At 27.9% G+C, this 23782-nt stretch overlaps 1 protein-coding gene across 3 annotated transcripts in view; it reads right to left on the bottom strand.

Moving 5' to 3' along the window:
* LOC111030948 (metal transporter CNNM4) overlaps positions 1-21438 on the bottom strand; it is an 82710-nt gene extending 61272 nt beyond the window's left edge. For 2 of the 3 annotated variants that reach the window (XR_002604150.1, XM_022310690.1), the window contains exons 1-4: positions 20621-21438; positions 8245-8501; positions 5407-5677; positions 4180-4851 (exon numbers count right to left, since the gene is read on the bottom strand). Coding sequence is in view for 2 of the 3 variants with exons in the window: in XM_022310690.1 (XP_022166382.1) it covers positions 4180-4851; positions 5407-5677; positions 8245-8501; positions 20621-20926 (1506 nt within the window). In the remaining variant the exon portion in view is untranslated. The remainder of the gene's footprint in view (positions 1-4179; positions 4852-5406; positions 5678-8244; positions 8502-20620) is intronic. The other variant, XM_022310689.1, reaches the window with a different exon arrangement.
* Between the last annotated feature and the right edge of the window lie 2344 nt (positions 21439-23782).

The following is a 23782-nucleotide window of genomic DNA, read 5'->3' as shown; positions in this document are numbered from 1 at the left end:
AATATTGTCAACATTTTAACTTTAAATGCTTATAAAAACAAATTGTGCCTGCGTAAAAATTCCCGTTTTTCCTTGATTTTTTGTTTGTTTTTCCTGTTGCGTTTAAAAACTATTGGAAATTTTAAATTTTGACCTCCCCAACGCACCAACTGGATTCACTTACCTACCAGAAAATCTGCTATTTAAGAAAATCGAAGCACTTTTACCACAAGAAACCGTGATTACAGACACAAAAAAATAAATAAATAAATATAAAAACGCACATCATTGTAAAATCAATACATTCATCGCTTCGCTCGGAATCTAAAAGGTCATGTATCAATTTATATAGCTTACAGCCTGGTTTCTGAATAATCTATTAACATGAAATATTATTGAATGTTTAAAAATTATTTTACACATATTTTTATTACACGTGTTAAATTAAATAAAACGCAATGATAAAGATTTATTTTTATTTATTATAATGTTTTGAAACAATAGACATATACTTAAAGTACAACAAAGAAGATACTATATATTATGTACTATGCGTGTGCAAAAGGTAAGTGATTTCTTAAGTGGGGATTGTATAATACATTAATACATTTAGTTTATAAACGCAAATTATCAAGTTTTAAAAATTAAACTAACCTTGTGGTCTTATATTATATTTTTTAAGTTGTTTGAATACAATTTTTTTTTACCAATATTTGTAGAAAAAAACTTAGACATTTTAAATGTCTATAATTAGTTATAAAAATAACTAAAAAATCACGAAAACTATATTGTGTGTTCATGAATAAAAAATGCAGGTATACATATTTAGTAAATATGTTAATTATCAAGTCTTTTTTTTTTTTATTTCCGATATTTTGAAAAGTAGGTACCTCCAGGCAGGTCTGGGCAGTATCTTAGATACTAATATTTAAGATACGTAATTTGAATGTATCGTGTATTAGTTGTATCGTGTATTTAAATGCTATTTTGACTTGTATCTAGTATTTTTTTATTATGATTAAGAAATTCAAAAAATGATGTTTCATTCAAATAAAAGTTTTCCTGATTGCCCAATAAGTTATTGATCAAAAACATTAGTTTCCTTAAAAGATAACCAGGATTTTATTTCAAAACATAGTGTATAATTTTATAAATTACCCAAATTTAAACATTTAATAATTAAAAAACAAATATTGCTAATTTATAAATATATAATTTTTTCATAAAATTTGCTTACTGTGTACGTACCTAAGTGTTGTATAGACTATATATTTTTTCTTTTTTAAAGAAAATAAAAGATTTGTGTATTATAAGTATTATTATGTTAAAAGTATCCAATAACATTCGAAATTAAATTGTTAATAATAAATACATACCGTATTGTTATAAGTAATAATATGATATAAATAATGTAGAATACAATTTAACGCGAGAAAATTGTATAAAAGGTAAATGAAAAAAAAAATAAATAAATGTATAAAGTATCTAATCTCTTTAAAAATATTATAGTATCGTGTATCTTGTATCTTGTATTTAGATACTTAGCAGTTTGTTTACTTTCTTTTTTTAACTTTGACAAGTCCTGCACCCCACGGGGAATTTTCACATTTTACCATTAAAAAATCCAATTATCTACCAGAAACCCTTCTAGATATTGAAACATTTTTTTTCCAATAAAAAGTGCCTAAAAACAAAATTTCGACGAACTTAATATTTTTGAAAATGTTATCATCAGAAAAGCGGGAATTTAAAGCAGAACCAGTTTTGGCCAAGTTTGATTTGGTCTTTTTAGCGGACCTCAAAACCGATTAACCATAGATATTTGAATTTTTTTACCAAATGTTTATATTTCTATTTTCTGTACATTATAAAGCTTTCAAAATATATTGATTCTTTTTAAGCTATTAAAAGCACAAGAAAAATATGATTTTTATTCATTTTTTAATAGATATTTTAAGTTCAAATGTGGACGAAATTAAATATTTAAACAAAGAATTACAATTTTAGTTATTTTATTGTAATTTAAAAATATTAACTGTGGGTACATTGACAATTCTCAAGTAGGTATATGATTATATTTTATACACCCAATATCATTTTCAAATGCAATTTTTCTAACATTTACTGTATAACTTATATCTAATAATAAAATTAATGTCTTTAATAGTAATAATATCATAAAATATATTTATAGTAATACCTATAGGATAGACAGTTTTTGCTCAGAATCGTTTTTCGTACACAATTATTTTAAATCATAGAATTCACATTTAAAAAACCCACTACACTGACCCACACAACCTAATGTATAACAGCTCGTGTCCCAATTTCCCACTTTTATCCCCTTTAACCACACAAACATTTCAATAAAAATAAAATGTTTAACAGAAATATTGAACGAAAACACATTTGAGATTGGCTATTAAAAAGGTAATATTCTTTAATTTGATTTATGTATTTTACTTTTTGATTTTCTAATGTCACTGCAGGTGGACATTAAACACGAAATTATCATAGCCTATTTTTCATTATGGCGATTGTAAATACGTACATCGCGTATACTTTTTTTTTTATTGATCATTATAGCTTAGGCAGCATAAGCCATTAGCTTGTGAGTTTTATACAATTATATACTTATAAATATATGCTTATAATAGGAGAGATAAAAAAAAAAATTTATACAAAATTAGTGACTTATTCTATTTGATTATTATACGTTTCTGTCTAATTTTAATGCCTTGAGGAACGGTATAATGTTTTCTGGTAGGTAGTTGGGACCGCGCATATACTTGTATATAGTTGTATACAAGTACATACTGTGTATATAGTTATTCATGCATTATAAAATGATTGTTTTATTTTAAGTATTAGGTACTATACAATGAATTAATATATTTTAGTTATCACTTTATTTTCAATAATCCGTTTGTTAAATAAATTAATAAAACTGAAATCCATACAAAATGCAATGTATTATGAATTTTCAGTTCGTGTATATTTTTTGTTAATATGTATATACACCACAATACATTTTGTATGCCATACAATTAAGTTAATATTAAAGCTATTAGCATGCGTGCTTCAAATACTTAACAATTAAAATCTTGTAAATGTTTTCTAAGAAATTTTTTTTTTAATTTGTTTATATTTAAACAAAAATTGTTGATTACAAGCAAGAAGACGGCTAAACGATTTTTGATACAAGAAATCATAAAATATATGCGTCAGACAGTTAAACCTATCACTTCTACAAAAATGACTTAATATTGTTAATTTTAAATACTATTGGTGGAATAAAGGATCAAAGTATGATAGTGGAATTGTTATTGATGTATGTTGTAACTCACAACCTTATATAAATAATAAAATGTATTTAAATTAACGTATTGCAACTAATGTCTAATACACAAACATCATAATATTAACACAACACAACCTAATTATGCTAACCGTAATTTCGATCAAATTTGCTTTAAGCAATATAATATTAGGTACCTAGGTATAAACTATTGGATTAAATTTACACAATTTTAATAACATTTCCTTAAGTAATATAGTAGGTGGGTATAAGTTATTGGATTAAATTAGCAGCTATTGAAAGAATAAAATAAACTGATAAATACCTAGGTACAAACAATCTTTATCGGAATACTTTTAATTTTTATTCAATATCCGTTTTTAAATCATAAAATAAAATATAATAATAATCATTATAAGGCATAATTTAAGTTTACCTTTTGTACTTAGTACATAAACCGTACAAGTTATCGCTATTAATAAAATAATAATTACATTTTAACTGAATGAGGCAGATATAGTTCTTTAAATCAATTAATTTCATTGTTTAGTTTTACAAATTAAATAAAACAAAATTTAAACAGTGAAATCTAACGTAATTGTAACTATTTTCCTAGAACATAAACAACTTAAATTTACCTGTAAACGTATGTACCTATGTTTTAGTAATGGAATCAAATAATTTTAATTAATTAAAACCTAAAAAAAAGTCAGACGAATGTTTTATTGGTCTGTAAGTACCTTTCCTTATAAACTAAGAAGTATAAGAAGACTATACAAGTTAGTTTTATTTCATATCTGTACGTAATTATTATGTTGTGTGCCAAAGTTTTTATAAAATAATGAAAACCAAAATATATTCAATTTAAACATATATTGTAACAGAAAATTAGGATCACTAACCTTGACTAATTCTTTGAGACGTTCTCTGTTGTATGTGCTACCGATTTCCTCGCCGAGCGCCCAATCTAACATCTTACTGATGGGCCAAGATAGCGGGGTAGTAAGCACCATTACGGTTTTCGTGACGTAAATGGTTTTGGCACCGATGGCCAATCCATGACGTGAGCAAACAGCTTGAGGAGTGATTTCGCCAAATATGACAATGGCCAGTGTAGAAGTAATGACCGCCACCAAGCCGGACGTCAAGTCATCCAACAGAATGGTAAATATCGAATTGACCATGACGTTACCCAATAGAATACTACATAGCAAGTAGTTACCATGAATACGCACAGGCAATATAGCTTTAGCGTACTTTCGCTCTGCCTCTGTGCCCGTATTGCAAATGATCTTCAGGTCCATTCGATTCAACGACATCAGACCCAAGTTTAGACCGGAGAAAAGGGATGAGAATGACAAACACGTGAGAATAATAGCAACCTGCAGCCAGAAAGGTAGCATTTTTTCGTACACTCCCATCTGTTTGTAATATTCGCTACCCATATGTGTCCAAATCGCACCGGACTTATCGCTCTCTTTCGAACAGAAGTAGAATATCGTACCTGCTTTACTGGCTTGCGGCAAAATGATGTCCATTTTAGCTGTGTTTGGTTCGTTCGGTAAAATAGTTACCTGAAAATTCCATGAAAAAAAAATGTTTTTATGATTTTATCGAGAACATTTTTTAAAAGCTGATCATAGAACCGTATTTTAGCAACTATTAGTATGGCATTTAAAAGACGATTGTGTACACAATGCAGTTTATTAATGTATGTTTAAAGTGCATACAAATTAATTAAGAAGTAGAAATAGTTGGATACAATTTTAAGTTTTTATCATGAGATTAAAAATTTGATTGTAATACCTATGCGTATTACTTATAGGAAATATTATATAAAAAATAACTACTAATAAATTTAACTCTAAATTTTAATGATTTAAGTTTAATGAAATACAATAATAAATACTAATATACCGAAACTATATTTTGATTAACATAATATAGTAAATAACAAACTTTTGATATAAAAGTGACTGAAGTATTTTCTCATAATCACACAATGGTAAAAAACCAATAATAGTAGAATAAGCGAGAATAAAATGAAAAAAATATTTAGAATATAGACAATTTTATGTTATACTACATCAAATAAAAAAGTAAATTTAATAAATAAATATGATACGTACTCCTTGAATTTCTCCAACGGGAAACTCACACGGACCCCCTTTTTCACCAATTTTTTCCGTAAGAACAAATATTGTTTTTTCAGTCCATTCACTACCAAACAAACGAAACGACGCATTTCGTTGAACCAGTAACTGTGGTACTCCTCGATCGTCGTAGTCCACCGCTGCATCTGAGTACTCAACCCGTAAGCCATAAAAGTTTACTGGAGATATGTAAGCTGTACCTAATGGGGTAACATTTTTTAATGTTGTCCCTTGTTGCCTTCTCTGCCTACAAGAAAAAAATACCAATTATATAATCAGCAGCATTCGGTTGACTAACTAAACTATACGTACACAAGCATTCTTGCTTTATATAATATTTAAATAAATATTTTGGAAAATAAACTTTAAAAGTGATTTAAATCTGATTTCAGTGTCTTAAACGCATCAATGCAATTCTACATTGATTAATACGATGAAAATATATCATACAACTAAAAAATTCATATATTGTTTGTGTGATACATAGAGCGAATCACAATTTAAACTATATGTTGTCCTCATAATGGAGACGTCATACAAATTTACAATTTTAAAATAGAAACATACCATCATATAGGGATTTGGCTTCCATTATATATGAAAATACAACTTGGGGTAGCAAATAATATTCTTAACAATAAATTTGATTATAAAAGTCAATTTACTGTAACAATGAAAAAACACAGGGTAAATAATACACTATAGAATAAAATTAAAACGTGAGATTACAATAATTAATTACTTTTGTGGTAAGTTACAGTTATGTTTGTAGCGATTTAATAAGACGACAAATGTCTATGTATGGCGTCCTCTTAACTACACAACTCCACATAGTAGAACACGCTAATATTTTTAAGAAAAATAAAATAAACACTGTTTAAACTGCTAACGTCCTCCGAATTTATAAATCATAGTCCGAAACCAAAAATACCTCCAAGATCCTGATTTAAGTATGGTTGAGTATAAGACGAACGATGACAAACCAATTGCCAAATAAGACACTCACAATGATTTTAAGTTGATTATGATTGAGACTGATGAGACAATTAATATGCTATTTATGTTAAATATTGATGCAGCTCAGTTGACGCTGAATACAATTATTGATAGTCTATTATTTTTTTTATCAAATAAAATTTTATTTCTTCAGATTTATTTGTGAAACAAATCATTTATATAAACTTTTATTAATAAGTATGGGCACTACAGTTATTATTAAAGACATGTATTCATGCAATTAAATTTATTGATTGATGTTATTCATAATGAAATAATTAACTATGACTGTCTATCAAATAGGATTTTCATATGTTAACACATTGTGTTAACAGGTACCAATACTAATAATTCGTTTGAATTAGATATGAATAGTAATATTTAATGAATTTATATTCAGGATCTGTATATAATCAACAAATTTTAAATCAATTAGAGAGTCAAAATTTCAATATAAGATGAAAAAAGTAGTAACTGTATAAATACCTATATTTAGGTTTTTGTATACTGATATTATCCCTGTATTATTTAAAGTGTTTTACACAAGTCAGTCATGAACGCAATGAAATTTTCGAAATTTTCGCAAAAAAATTGTTTACAGCTTATTTATTTCTATTTGTCTTTGGAATTCAAAAATTTGTTTTAAAAAGTACCTACATGTAATTTAAAATGTTTAGTATCATCGTTATTAAAATTCGAGGTGTAAGTGTATCTACAAGGTAAAATGCTGTGCAGAATATAGAAACGAATTAACTAATTACAATTAATTTAGAACACGAAGACTACATTGAAATTACTTTTAAATAGTAGTTTCAAGTATTGTTATGTTATATGCATAAGGTTTTTAAATATTTTTGATAAGAGCATTTGATGGATATGTAATTTTATATCCCAGTGTTCGAATAATAGACTACGGGGCCAATATATTATATAAAAAACACGCCTAAATTATAAAATATTCATCCTAGCCATGGATTTGAGATTAACAATGGCGGTTTTAAGTAGTTACTAAATAATACAACTCGAACGAAAATACACTCGACGTAGAAAAACTTATTATTAGACATTGATTACATTTAAATTGGAACATTTTAAAATCTTTATATCACATAATGAAAATAATTGACATAACATATTAATAAAAATCAGATTTTGACAATTACTCGATTAAAATAATCATGAAGCAAATTTATTATGTAAATAAACGTGATCATAATATGATGATATGATACAATACGCCAACAAATGAAGACAACTGATAAGAATAATTAATACAACATTTAGTTATATTAATATTTAAAACGCAAACATATATTAAAAAGTTTAAAATAATAAAATTTTAACTTAGTTAAGTATTTTGCAGATCTCCAACTGTATACTGATTATTTAGGTAGGTTGCATGCATGAAGGAGAATATATAATATATATTTTTTTTAACGTATATATATAGAACTACAAGTTTTGTGGAAAATTGTTGAGTAATTCATCAAGCGTCATGTGCATTATTTGAATTAAAACATATTTTTAGAATTTGAAATTCCTCCCAGTAAAAATGTATATTAAAATCATTCGATTAAACATAGTATATAAATTGTGAATTGAAGAATACTGTTTCTTGAAACCAAACAGCGTGATATTAGCTGCGGTTGAAAGCCTTCCTTAACAATTACTAAGACCCAAACGAAATACTCGTTCAAGAATTGATACTACATTACTACACCCAATAAAAACGAATAACTAAACCATAAGTATATAGCTGCACTAATTTAAATTAACATAACATACAGTAGGTACTCCCCATGTGTCAAAGTTTCTCACCTGCTTGGTGACGAATCCAATGAATTTTCCGTGGACTGAGCCATTTCGTCGGATCTGATAGCTACCGAATCACCCTGGTTCACCCATCGACCATCACCGTCGTCGCCAGAACCACTAAACACGCTCCACAACGACGAAGTCAGTCCGTTGGGTGGTTTTCGCGGCTCATACGTGCATAAGTATACGTTTCGGGTGGTCAAGTCTCGATCAAACTTGAACGTGATGCTCATCAACAAGTAAGTACCATTTGTCCACAACTGAAAAATAAAACACAATAATTTTCATTCAAATGTTGAAAATGTGAAAATTCACCACAAGCAAATTGAAAGGCATGTTAATCCAGAAAGCACAAAACGCATACCAACAAATATTATCAGCATAATAGTCTATTCTTATATACTAGACCACGAGTCTTATATAATATTATCTAGGCTTTCTAGTTTATACACTACTATGGCACGGGTCGCCAACCAGTCGATTTTTAGAGGAATATTGGTCGATCGCATTTAAAATTAACTGCACCAACATCAGTTGATCACGTAATTTTAAACACATTTACACTCTTAACTTTTTATTTATTTACAAAGTAAAGTATATACTTATTAGCGAAGAAAAAAATATAATTTTCCAATGTAGAAATGATAAAAGAAGAATATTTTTATACTATTTATCATTAAGCTGTACTTAATAATAGGTATAAAATAAATAGTGGTCGATGACCAGTTACTTCAAATGCTTAAAGTAGCTCACTTTTTATTGGCTACCCCTGCTTTATGGAGTCATACGTGAAAGTACGAAATACTTTTAAAATAATGTTAAATAAAGTCGATAGACACAAAATATTCACCTATTTTTATATAACAGTATAAATATATATTAAAATGGTAATTTTTAAAAGCGATAGACCAAAAATATAGAAAATACAGTAGGTATTGTCAGAGACTAAAAAGGAATTACACCATTTTCAAAAATAATTAATTAACAAGAAAGATATCTTCGATTATAATCCAAATTCTAGTATTCTTAACATGTTTTAAATTATGATATACTGCAGTTTAAGAATTTACCACACATTGCGATAACAGTATCAAAAAAAAAAAACGATAGAACACGGATAATAATTTCATTTTTAAGGTTTATGAGGGGCAGTGTCTTAGCCACGGGAGGTAGGCTGGTGGGCAAACCCCCTCCCCCCCCATCGAAATTTCAAGAAAACAAAAAAAATATTTCTTTGGTCTATGAAAGTTACTGTAAATACAAATTTGTAGAGCCGTACAGGAACCGAAACCTAAAATAAAACCCCCGCATCAGTGCGCTAGGTACTTTAATATAATATAATATGCGGACATCACGCACTCTTATTGAAATTGCATCCAGCAATTAATTAATAATGCAATTACCAAACAATATAAAATGAATGTATCATAGTTATAGGTTAGTAAATAGGATTAGTTAGATAAACGTGAGTCGTCAAAAATAAATTTTGTATTTCTATCATAAAATATAACTGGCACGATATGAAATGGTTCTTTGAGCATATACAGAGTGATCCATCATGTTTACAGTAGTAGTTAATAATTTTTTTCAAACTTATTTTTCCAAAATTTTATTGATAAGAAAATATAATGATTTTCATTTTTTTAGTAGGTACATAGGTACAAAAGAAATTAGTAAAAATCTTATTGTAAAAAATTAGTTAGTAACTGACCGACAAGTACACGATGTGACGCTGTATACATTAACGTATGTATGATTGCAATGTATGTATAAGTGATAATGTAATGACTAATGAGATAAAGAATTGTTTAACAAATAATATACGAATACCTACCTACATTTTACTTACACGAAATTATGAATGAGATAGACAACATTTTATAGTATTATAAGTAGTATAGTATAAATGCCCCAGTTATAGAACAACAAATATGTTAAACCTGTTTATAAAATACATTTTTGTAATTTATTTATTATCACTTGAAGAAATTCAACAAAATATAATTGAAGTACAAGTAACAAAACACGAAACAGATAAAATAAAAATGTAAATTTTCGTAATAAAAAACATTTAAAAATTTAAAATTCCTTCTATTGTATTGAAAATATTAATAAATAAACACTTGAGTGATTCATTATTTACAGTAACCAAAATTGACAACTGTACAATTTTAATCCATAAAAATCTGATATTAGAACGTACGAAAACGAGAGGTGCAACATTTTAAGCTCTAAGCCCAGAGCCAAGCAACATCTAAACTACTTGAATACATATCTGGAAAGAAACTCGTCGATCAAATATAACACAATTATAAAATAATAAATTATGATACACAAAATATTGTTTTATTTAATTTTATAATATTATAATTTTTTCTCTCCTTTGTAAACAATATTACTATACCTAATACTATAAACATAATTTTATCAATTACTTTATGTTACGTAGATACCTCAGATAATTTATAATAATAACAAGAAAAATAAAATCTGATATTTCTTTAAATTAGTTTGTCTATGAAAAAACAGGATACATCTTCAATATATTTTTTGCATACAATGTATGTGATCACTATCGCTGATTTTAAATGGAACTACTTATATAATAATAGATAGATAATAATATGATAGATTGTTAATAATTTTATGGAACGACTAGAAAAACATTTTTAAATAACACATTGTAACAAAAAAAGTATAAAATTACAAAAAATGCAATACTTCTTTGTGACAATTTAATTAAAAAATAAAATAACAGGTATGCATAAAATACGCAAACATTTTTATACTTAGAATTTCAAACAAAACTCTATAGTCAATAACTACAATATATTTTTAAATAACCAATTAATAAGACACGATGTTTAAAATGTACTTGGGCAGGTAGATATATTTAAACTGTATCTGCCTATAAAAAAAAAAAAATTTAAAAAATTGGTTGATTTCATTAATTTCAACTTAAAATTAAATTTTCACTGATTGCGTATCTGTTCAACAGGCCAATAATAACAGGCAACAGATAAACACACGTAATTTACAAGAATTTATCAATTACGTAATATTTAGTTTGCACAGTGATTGTATTACGCAGCACTGGAGTTCATTCACTATTTAACTAATTTTCTAGGACTCATATAACTAAACGTAAGTAACCGTGTTTTAATACCCATCACGTATAAAACATTTCCAAGAATAAATAGATTCTTATTTCGTTTACGTCGATATTCTACTTATATTATGCTTTAAATTAAAAAGTTAACTATCATAATGTAACCAAAGCCCAAAGGCATACAATTATGATGAAATGTATCGTCATTAAAAGTATAATAGGTACTACAACTTCCTAATAAAACTGATTGCATACGAATTAAAACCCAATAAAACATATTAGAATGAATTAAGTTCCAGATTTTTTTAAGGCGCCTACATACTAATTGAGTCTCGTGAAATTTAAAATATAACACTAATTGAGTCCATGTTTTAATTACGAACATAATTCCCCGTGCAAACTTTGAATAAGAAACACTTTCCTTCCCAGTTGTACAAACTTTTGACTTTCATAATAAAAATTCTACAGTTATGATTAAAAATGTTCTTTTTTGTGTGTTGATTTGGAAATATTTGATAAACATATGTAATTACTGTATTATTAAGTGGCTTAAAATAATAAATAAATAAATTGAATGTCTTCTATCGGTAAAAAACATAGCAATTTTTTTGTAATTTCCTTTGCTTTAGTTATGATATAATTTAATTCCGTTAATATAATAATTCAGTATTTAACATTGTTGGTATTCCTTTTTTTAACCAGAACATTAAAAATGATAATATATGGACACAATTGATATACCTTTATGGCATTTTCAAAGTGCGGACTCAATTGGTTTATATTTTTCTTTTATACCAGGATTCAGTAGGTATACTGTTATTTCTTCGTTCAGGTAAAGGACTTAATTGGTATGCACCGATAAAACTAATAAAAGATAAAATAAGTTAATTAAAATCTCTCCATAGTCAATATCAACAAACTATAGGTACCAGGCACTTTAATGAAAATTTTAGGTATGTAAATTAACAAAAATTACGTAGTTATACTATGAGATTACTATAAGCAAATATCAGTAAGTACTTAGTACATAATAAACTAACAACAAAAAATAAAATATGTCTTAAAATATGTATTCAATTCTATGAAAATACCTCGAAAAATACTTTATGCTTAAATAAATTCAATTATCAATAATGAACAGAACATATTTGTGACTTGTGTACCTATAATATTATAATGAAATTTAAAAAAATGGTTCGATAGGTTCATTATATTTGTATAACTTTACCTAAACCAAACATTTAACAAATAGGTAAGGGCACATTATTTGACTATAGCGTTATAGCTGATAACAAATGAAAAAACCAAATTATAATGTGTTAAATAAACGTGAACTTGTATAAGCTAGGTAAAATTATTTTACAGTCTTATTTCATTTGAAATTTATTTAAATAATACTTGTTATTATTTTAATTTCAATTTTACACAGCGTAACATATATTTTTTTAAGCCACATAAGTTGCAATCTTAGACTTATCTGGATAATATTCGAAGTTCTTTAACAAAGATACCCCTTTTTAATTTGTCACTCTTATTTTCAAACATTTAATACAAAATAAATGTTCACATTTTCAGAGTAGACCAAACATCTGTATAAATATGAAATATGAATACCAAGTACTTAACATTTTTACTAGGTTTTAATCGGTTATTAATGAGTTCTTAACACTATATTTTTCAAAAGAAAGGTTTGCTAAGAGTATATAATACCTAGACGTTTTACATTTATATTTTAACATGTTTGACGTCGAGTATGTAATTTGTTTGACAAATCTCGAAAAATTATTTTTATTCAAAAGTTTATCATGATTCTTACTTAATATGGTAGGAAAAAATAAGTAAAAACATTAATGTTCCCTAGGAAAACCATATAAGCTAATACTGAACTATAATGAATGAATAGAAAAAGTGTTGAAGTATCTTTTTACTCCGACTTTTGCTAAATTGTACAATAGAATTATGTTATAATAAAGAATTATTAATTTACCTAGTGCTTAAGTGAGCATATTTCTTTTCATTATTTAAGGAATAATTACATATTTATAGTAAATTATTAAGTCATCATAACCACAATTAAAATTAAATTGCTCTTTCCGTATAGGTTCTAATAATAAATGAATAATTATAAAGACGAGAAGGCTCCACGGAGGTAAAAGCAATTTCAATATATTAACATACCAAACTAATTTTGACTCTTATTACTAAGTTAATTGAAATTTAATACTCATAAGAAACAATAAGAAATTTTATAACGTACAAGACAATTATTGTTAACTAAAATTTAGTACAATTATAGGTATAAGAGTTAATATTATACTGATTAAAAATAATAATAGATTATGTAATTTACATTTTTGGAATAATTTTAGGTAATAATAATTTATTTATCATCTATTGGGCAGTTTAATTATTAATTAAAAACTAATTCTGATAAAAAGTATCAATTATTCTGTGCTTAATAAATATTAGCCAAAAATATGATTTGTAACAATTGTGGTAATATTATTGTTATGGCGGCCATACTAAATTCTAATTTCAAATTTATTTCCCTCAGTGATAATGATTTGGTCATTTTAACAACAAAATATTATGGAAATATAAAGACCCAGCAACTGAAAAGGAATAAGGTGATGGGAATAACACGGACTACGATAATGTTGCCATAGATGCGTTGACGAGTATTGATTTGTAACACGGGCGCACACTAACAATATTTTCTACTCGGCTGCGCCCAAGTATACTAGCAAGAAACTCAGTATTAGTAAGTTAGTTAAGTATAATACGGGGACACGGCAAAGTAGGTATTGACGTCTTAATGGACGAATTCACATGCACACGTCAATCCAATCAGATCACGACATTAACCAGTAACCACTAACTAGTATATACTACGATAAAGACCGGGACACATACTGATATAGACACAATGAATTATTAATGACAAGTTGTGGTATTGATATCACAATATCACCGATCATAATATTATGTACAGATTAAATAACTGCATAATAGGTCTAAGGAAGAAACTCTTACAAGAATCATATGTTAAAATACTTAAGCTACAAAAAAACACCAAACAAATAATAATGCACCAATTTGTTTAGGCTGGATAAATAAACTATTGAAAAATAAATTTCTTAAAATGATCCATAAACTCTATCAACTTAAATTTTAAAAGTAATAATAATAAATTACTTAAATGTGTAGGTATCTTAACATCACAACACACTTAATCTGATCTAATTCATGAAGTAAAATATTTATACAATAGAGAAAGTCTAAAATACACGAAAATAATTGCACGACATTATACAAAGCACCCGTTTTAAAATATTATTTTAAGGAATAAATAAATAAGGTATTTCAAGTATTTGACATTTTTATAATTACAAAAACATTTTAACATTTAATTTTTAATAAGTTTAAGCCACGGTTTTGTGCTTTACATTAGTTTCCTAATACATTATTAGTTAAATGTATTCTGAAAATTGTATGTGAATTATAATAACGATTTTGGTGAATTTGTTGCACCAAACACATCATATATTTATACCAACAAAATGTAAAATTTGACACTTTTTAATAAATACAAATTATTTGGTATCTACATAATAGATTTTTCTTAGTATACAAGTTTCTAAAAGTAATTTATAATATAATATCCCTATACCCTACATTTTGGCATTTAACAATTTTCCTCGTTATTTTTAGATGGTGCCATTGACAGCCGCCAAGGTACATATAATAAATATTTAGTGGTATAATTTTTATTACTAACGAATTTTACAAATATTTAGACCATTGAGTTAAGATTTTTTTAAGCAGAACCAATGTTGTGGTATTAGCTTTAATATAACAGTTGTTTGGCTTATGGAAGTTAAAAACATTATCTGTGCTTTTAAGGTGGATTTATTACGGTAGATATTTCAATTTGTCTGTAATACATAATGAGTCCCTATCTTTAAATTGTAATATTTTACACACGCAAAACTTGTATACCGATTGAAATATCGTAAATTTTTACTCAATACGTTTTCATGATTTAAATTTAGTTTAATAATAGGTGATAGGTCAATTACTCTTACAACAATACAAAGTTGATAGACGGGTTCTATTGAACTTAAATTTGCATAGTTGTGAGTGGATCTGAGAGACCACACAAATAGAGCGCTGAATGCTGATAATTGACATTCTCTTCATTCATTTTCCAAGTTTTGGGTTTTTGTTACCCATCTTAAGCCGATATTACACTTGTTCAACATCGGTCGATCGATCGACAAATTATTCATCGACAAACCATCCCACAAAAAGTCGGTAAACATCAAATTTAACTATTTGTCAATATTGTCGATTGGCCGATGACGAACCAGTGTAATAACGGATTTATAAACAAACTATTAGTTGCCAGTATGCCATCATAAACAACAATTGTAAAATATATTTATAACACAATTCCAGTGAGTTTTGTATTAGACAATCTAATAATATTGTCTATACCTACATTCCAGTAATTGTGGCGCTACGATTATGGCATCTACTGTAACTGCATGCAGTTATGACACGAGAGCAAATTAGTGTAAAGTAATCTTATAGTAAATGGTTAGAAATGCCATTCCGTAATCGGCATTATCTATTAGCCGTAGAAAATATTAGAGGATATTTTTACAAATTATTAAGTAAAAATGCATTTACATCTTTTTTAAACACTTAAAAACGCATTCAATTTTTCGATAAATTTCAATACTAGGTATTACCGAAAACTAAAGAACTAATAACTTAAGCTTGTTTAAAGGCAACATAGTTATGGATGATTGTAAGTAAGTAGGTATATATTCGTCACTTTCTGATAAAAAAAACGCGATTTAGAAGTCATAAATCATAAAAATGAATCAGTGAATTAATTAAGAAGTAAGGAAAAGGGAAAACACGTAATATTTAGTATTTACAAACTTGAACAATTTCTTGAAAATTAAACAATAGAGATTCGTTAAAAACTCAAAACAAATAATCAATAGAAGGTAATATGAATATTCAATGTAATAAATCAATACGTGTCTTACATGACTACATGAAGATTTTTATTACACACAAATCATTATTAGGTAGGAAAAAAATATACTTTAATTTAAAAAAGTAACTTATCTTGTCAGGTGTTTCAATATTAGAAGTATAATATACATTAGTACCTAAATATGAGTGTATTACGAGGTGTATTATACTTGTAAAGGATTAGATCCGATCCTAAGGACGAGATGATACTCTCCAATACGTTTAATCCCGTATACCTACATTTTCAAGAGGCAAACAATAAAATGACACTTCAGTCTTTCGTTGATCACTTTTTAAGATAAAATCAATACATTATTTGCCTAGCCTAATACAAATCAGCCCTAAAAATGACAACAATTTGTTTAAGAGGATCATTTTTTTAAATTAATATTTGGTCTAAATGTTTGTATCACATATCTATATAATCTGACTTTAGAGTTGCAGATTTAATATATAAATGGTTTAGTCTTAGCACCGTCAGTATTTAAAACTAATAAAATTAGTAAAATAATAGTAACATTTTAAATTTATAAATAAATATTTATTATTTGTACTTATAGGTTTAAACCAACTATAAATGATGTAATATGTCGTTCTTTAAAAATAATTTACGACATAAAACAGTAGGAGTCTACTATAATTTTAATTTAAAACAATTACCTCAAATTATTGTACACTAGTTGTTAGTTTGGTAAATATTGATGAATATACCCATTTATTTATTTTTAATTAAAATAAAACATGACATTTCATAGAACAAGTCATTAGGCTTTAAATAAATGCACTCTATTCAGAAGAAGAAAAGTACCAGGTGACAACCAGTTTTTGTCGGCAGCAGTCAGATGCCTCTGGCACTAAAGCTGGAGCGAGGCAAAGCTTTGGAACACTCGGTACCTTCCTTAATCTGAATAGAGTATACTTCATACTTACTTCATAAATACATGAAAGGAACAAACTAAATTGTTCCTAAAAAGTACTAGTTTATAGTATTACTAAAATTAATGACAACAAACCGGCAACACCTAAAATTACCATTGATAAGCGTACAATTCCTATAATATTATTTAATCTTTGTCATACTACTAGTAAGTTGTAATTCACAGTATTCGTTATATAGTTGTATCCAGCAACTATTATATAATTTAATATATTTTAAACTTTAAAACTACGTATTCATTATCATAGCAATAATAAAGTGGAAACAGTGGTATCATTTGTGTGACATCACGTGTAATTTCCAACAATTATAATTGAATTATACCTAAATTAAAGGCTACCTTAAATAGGGATATCTTTTCTATTACTCATAACTTAGAGTAGGTATGCACAATAATTTTTAATTCTTACTGGAGTTTTTACTAAGATATATTTAATACACAATTTTTAAATACTTATCTAAAATGTAATAGATACCAAATAGTCATGAAACTTGAAAGTTTTATAATATTATTTGTCATTTGGTAATAAAAACAGTATTACTACCAATTAGGTTAACATGTCTACATGATCATTTTGAACAATTATGTTGGTGGACAACATCTAAAATTAACTCAGTACCTTCTACTACTTCATTACCTCATTCTTGACACTGTAAAATACGGTAAAATATAATGTTGAAAATTACATAAAATGTTTACTAACACTCAAACAACTTACTTGTAGTACCTATAACACAACAACATTATACTATTACTGTCAATTTGCCTATAAACATCCCATAATTTGTATGTTTACTGTATAGATTAAAATGTATTAATCTGAGATCAGGTTTTTTTGATAAAAAGATTCTAGCTATTAAATCATTAATAATTCACATTTTATTTTGCTTAATAAATAAAAATAAATTAATATGGCTACTGTAGTTTTAAATGTGTGTATATCTGATAGATGTACCAAGCGTGTACAGCACTGATAATTAAAATATATTATTCTTCTTAAGAATACGTTATGAACGAAGCAAAGAAATAACAAGTTTTACAATGATAAGAACTACTTGAAGAGTATAAAAAGTAAAATTGAACAAAAATTACAGAATTTACTACAATTTAACTTTCATTTGTTTAGGCATACACAGACTTTTGTAGTAGGTTGTGCATCAAATAAAATGTGCTGCCCAAAAATTTAAATGCCCCTAAGTAAATACTTATACCAAAGCTTTAACTTTTTTTTATTATTACCATTATTATCGTGATTTTTATTATTATCGGGCGCTTCTTCTTAAAAATAAAAACATTTATTATTATATAAAGTGTTTATTAAAAAGGATATAGGTATTTCATAATTCTTGTCGCATAATTAAGCCGTAAACATTGATTGTATACCTATATATTTTATTTCTGCCCCCCCCCCCCCAAGATGTGTAATTTTGAGACCTGTTTGAGACTGTTCATATGTCATCTATAAAAATGATTTTCTTCAAGTCCGTAGGTTATGCAAATTTCTAGCACACGCTTATACTACCTACCGATGAAACAAGAATAGGATTTTTTATTAAGTAGGTTGGTAGGTGTATCTATACACCAAGTATCAACTCCTGAATGCATAAATATCAACAAGCTATACCTAATATTAAATTTTATAAATATATTATATACTTTAAGCAAAAATCTACCCATAATTTAATTCTTAATAGTTTTGCTAAAATATATTCTATTCTCGAATCTATACAAAATCATCGAGTAAGATACATATAGTTAGGTTTTTAAGAATTTCACATAAAATATAAAAAGTGGTTTCATATGATTACAGTACCTATACATAAGTATTACGTTAAAATATGTATTCAATTACTTTATTATGTACAATCAAAGGAGTAATAACATAATATATTATAATGTATTATAAGTATAGTGTAAAGAATAACCCGGAATAACCCTACCAAATGTTTGTACTCATGTATAAGTATGAAGTAAGTTAATGAAACAATTTAAGGAAGTACTCACAGACAATATACAAAAAATATCAATAAAATTAATTTTAAGGGAGGTATTTGTACCCAGTGGCCACTAAATATATTGCTTAAATAAAACACCAAAATGACCATCTGCACCATAATTTGAGTAATTACAATATCTACTTACATACCTAATATATTTTTTTATGTTATTATTATTATATTTCGGTTATCATAGATTTAATTAGTAATGTGTTATTTCTTGAACATTCACTTCCTAACTGAGTTATTTATTACTTATATTTTCATTCTGGTTAATTTTAACAATAAACAGTTTGTTTAAATCTCAGTTTAAATGTTTAACAATACATTTTATGAAATATATGTTCAATGAAAAATTAACTGTAGTACATTTTTATAAACAAAAACTCTAGCATAAACATAAAAAATTCAACTTTTAATACAATTATTATAAAGACTCTGACTACCTATACAACAGATACAACAGTGTCATAAAACCTCATCTATAGTACATACATGATTTTATAAGCTCGGATTCTGTGACTTAACCTAATGTTAGGTACTTAGTACTTAGGTATTATACATTGTACCTATTATATTTACTCTAAAGTTTATTCTAATACTTGAGTTCAAAAGCGTATTAGATACCTACCTACCTAAATAATTTTTACAACATCTACATACTTTGGTAAATAATATGTTTTGAAATACCTATTATTGCATACCTATAAAAGACTTAATTTCAAAAAATAGGATTTTTTCTTATGATTAAAAACCTTAACTAAAAATTAAATAAGTATAAAGGCACCTTTACATGGTCGAGAATAGGTTATTCATACTGAGTAAGTAAAATGTAAATTATTAATATTGCATAGATATCTGAAGCTATAGACTAAAAACAATAAGTTTTTTTCCTTACTAATAAATTATGAATAGGTACCTACCTGGTCAAATAAAAATTTTAAGTCTAATTTTATATTACAAGGAACCCACTGATATTCCTACTAAGTATCTATCTAACAACCTGAGACTATAAGTAAAAAAATGTATAATATCTGCAATCTGCAATCAGCAGAAAGTCTCTAAAGGTTATGGAGCAATTCCTCAAATTTAAAATATAGTTACCTGGGTACATATTTAACATTTTTACTAGCATTTTAAAGTATTGATAGAATCATTTTACTTAATATATTATATGAATACTATTCTACAACTGAATATTATGTTAAAGACTTGGTTAAAGCTTTCCTTTGACTTTCCTTTAATACATATTACACACCTAACAGTGATTATAAGAGTAAGCTTACCTGTTTGAATATATGGTTGTCAGAATCAATGTTCTTCATCGGATGGTTTTTATAACACTCAGAACCACGTAAAGCAAGTCTAGAGGTGGGCCTGATTTTTATGTTTTCATTGAGTCCTTGTCCAAACATGCCAACTGTCAAATTGACGTACAAATCTTTGGTGTCATCCTGTGTGAACTTTGTGTGGTTGACGACTTCCACCAAACTTACAAACGAACCGCCGTACGATGCCGACACGATTAATCCATCGCACAACACCAACAACACAATAAACGCTAACGTTCTTTTCGGGCTGCTTGCAACCATCGTTGCAATCGGTTTGAGCGGGTCACAAACGGGTGCAATGAACTATTCAAAGATTGGGAAAAAAATTTAAAAACTAAAAACAACTAACCAAACGGTAAGGAGTTTTAACTGTGTGTGTGCACAGTGAACTTGGCTAGTGCTACGTACATTGCGGTTACGAATCGAACGTGACGCCGAAGGTCGAAGTAAAAATTGTTCTACACTACAGAGTATTTTTGTTTATTTTAATAAATTTGTCTCCACGTAGCCAAACCTAAATGTCCAGAAAAAAAAATTCAAATCGGATCGAAACGCGCACGCCGGGCGTACGGGAGCTGGGACGACGGCACACGGACTGAGAACGGCGCGAGACTGAACCCCGCGACGAGAAAACGACGAGGGAGAAATAAACCGGCGGCCGCCTGGAAACTGGAAACGCGCGCGCTGAGCCGAACAGCCGATGCACCAGTGGCAGTGGACGTGGTGTGCGCGCGACGACGTTGCGACGAGTGCGCGGTGCGGCGGGAGCACGGCGACCGAACTGAATCGGCGGCGGCGGCGGCGGGCAGCAGCAGCAGCTGTTGTCGTCGCCCCCACAGCGGCGGCCGGCGGCTGAAGTGAGTGTCGTCGGCGGGGCGGCCGGGGCGCGAGTTGTTATCAGTTAGATTGGCGCGCGTGGCTCATGCTCGCCTGGCGTCTGATAGTGGCAATGTGGTCCGACCGCAGATAAAAACCGTTAGCAGTGTAAAATGCGATGCATAATTATTATATTGCGGCGGCGGCGGCGGCATCGTCATCGTGTTATCTACAGATGTCGGTGCTACTGTCACTACGCGCTCGTGACCGGTAGCGGACCGTCGCCGTGCCGTTGATAAACGATCGGGCGCTTCCGTTTTCGTGACCGATCGTCCGGCCGTCAAACGATCTGGCAGAAATCGTTACAGTAGACAGATATAATATTATGCTCAAACATTTGTTTTTTTATCCGTCGTTAACCGTACCATGATCCAAACAAACGCACTCAATTGATATCTATGTTATATATATGTATTCACATTTCACACCTATTATAGGGACTTTGTATTTAACACTTTATATGGTACCTACCTACATTTTAATCGGGTGATTATATTTAATTAGATATGATTTCTAGGTATATCATATTAGAACTTGATTAGAAAATTATTTCTAAAAGAAAAAAACTAATATTTGATATCTCATACCCAGAATACTGCGGTAATATCGACCTATATACGGACGTGACACATCGCGATTGTAGAACTTGATTGTCCTAAATCATCACATGAATAAAGTGAACATTTTTACGCAAAACTAATTTTTGAAAAAAATCAATTTTTCGGGTACAACTCAAAAACTAATAATAACCTCAGAACTAGACATTTTGACCAAATATTTATATTATCATTTCCCATACATGTTTAAATAAACTAAAAGTTTCAAAAAAACTACTCATTTTATAATAACTTATAATTAATTTAATTTAATATGTTATTTATATTAATTTATTGAATTGTTTTTCTATTTTCATATGTACAAAGACACAAAGTACAAGGTACAAAATGTAAAAAAGTATGTAAAACATTGTTGTTTGTAATTTTTTTTTAAGAATACTCGTAATAAAAAATAATTGTATATTTAACAAATCTACAAATGAAAATAAAATCTCTTTAAATATTTTACATTTTAACTTATATTTTATTTTATATTAATATAGAGATTATTTGAGTATATAACGAAGTTTCAAAATGGCTATGTTTATTTATAAAAACGCTTCCTCTGTACTTTTAAATTTGGATATTTTTCCCGTTGATATTTTACATTAGATATTTTTCTTGTGAATATTTTGACCTATGAATTCTTTTAAAAAAAATCCCGTGGTGCAATAACAATAACCTAACCTATACATGACTGTGGTCTGTAGCTCCTTTTGGTGGAATGGAATTTACCTAATCCGGGCCTATTCACTTGATACTTGTGTGGCATACTTGAATATTTCTATATGAGTTGTACATAATAATATAATGTATATCACTAATCCGGAAATCAGAAGAACACATATTTTTCATTCTCACGAATGTCAGAGGTCAGGCTGTTATAATATTAATAACCATATAGTTGTAAAAAAAATGTATACATTTGACGTTTGAGTGTAGATGTGAGCGCTTTATTATTTCATACATATAATATTATATATGTGTCGTTATATTTATTATATTATTCGGTTTAAAGCAGCGGGTGGTGGGAAAAGAAAATTGTGCACAGTATACATTATATTGTTACATTGTTATGAGTTATAAGTTAACACATGTTACTATTGTATAAAGTTAGGTAGGTACCTACTGCAGTACTGCAGTATATATTATTATAAAATATAAATGTGAGTAGGTACAATAATATATATATATGTGTTATAAGCTATATTATATTAATATGTATTTCAACTGAAAAAGACAAATCCTATGCTGAAGCCGTTGTATACTACTAAAAATTCTTCCCTAGAAATCGTCTATGATATAGCAAATTTTTTTCTTATTTAAATTCTATAATTGGTCCACTAATTTTCATTTTTCTTCCTAACCGAGGTTTTACATCAATAATTATTTCCGTATTTAATACTTCACTCATTATCTTACTATTCATCATATTATATTTATATAGGTATTTTGTTATTGTACAAATAATCTCAAACTTATTAAATTATAGTCGCTATAATCATATAAGCCGGCGGTTCTTAACCTTTTGTAGAACACGGACCCCCGATGAATAATTTTTATAAATCACGGACCCCCCTCCTTACCAATTTTTTGTCGAATACCTTTTTTTACAAAACATATCAAGTTATCATAACCAAAATTA

This window comes from Myzus persicae, unplaced genomic scaffold (genome assembly GCF_001856785.1).
Source record: "Myzus persicae strain clone G006 unplaced genomic scaffold, MPER_G0061.0, whole genome shotgun sequence".
In the NCBI taxonomy this organism is placed as follows: Eukaryota; Metazoa; Arthropoda; class Insecta; order Hemiptera; family Aphididae; genus Myzus; species Myzus persicae.
The sequence above is the reverse complement of the archived record's forward strand: the minus strand, read 5'-3'. Positions and strand labels throughout refer to the sequence as shown.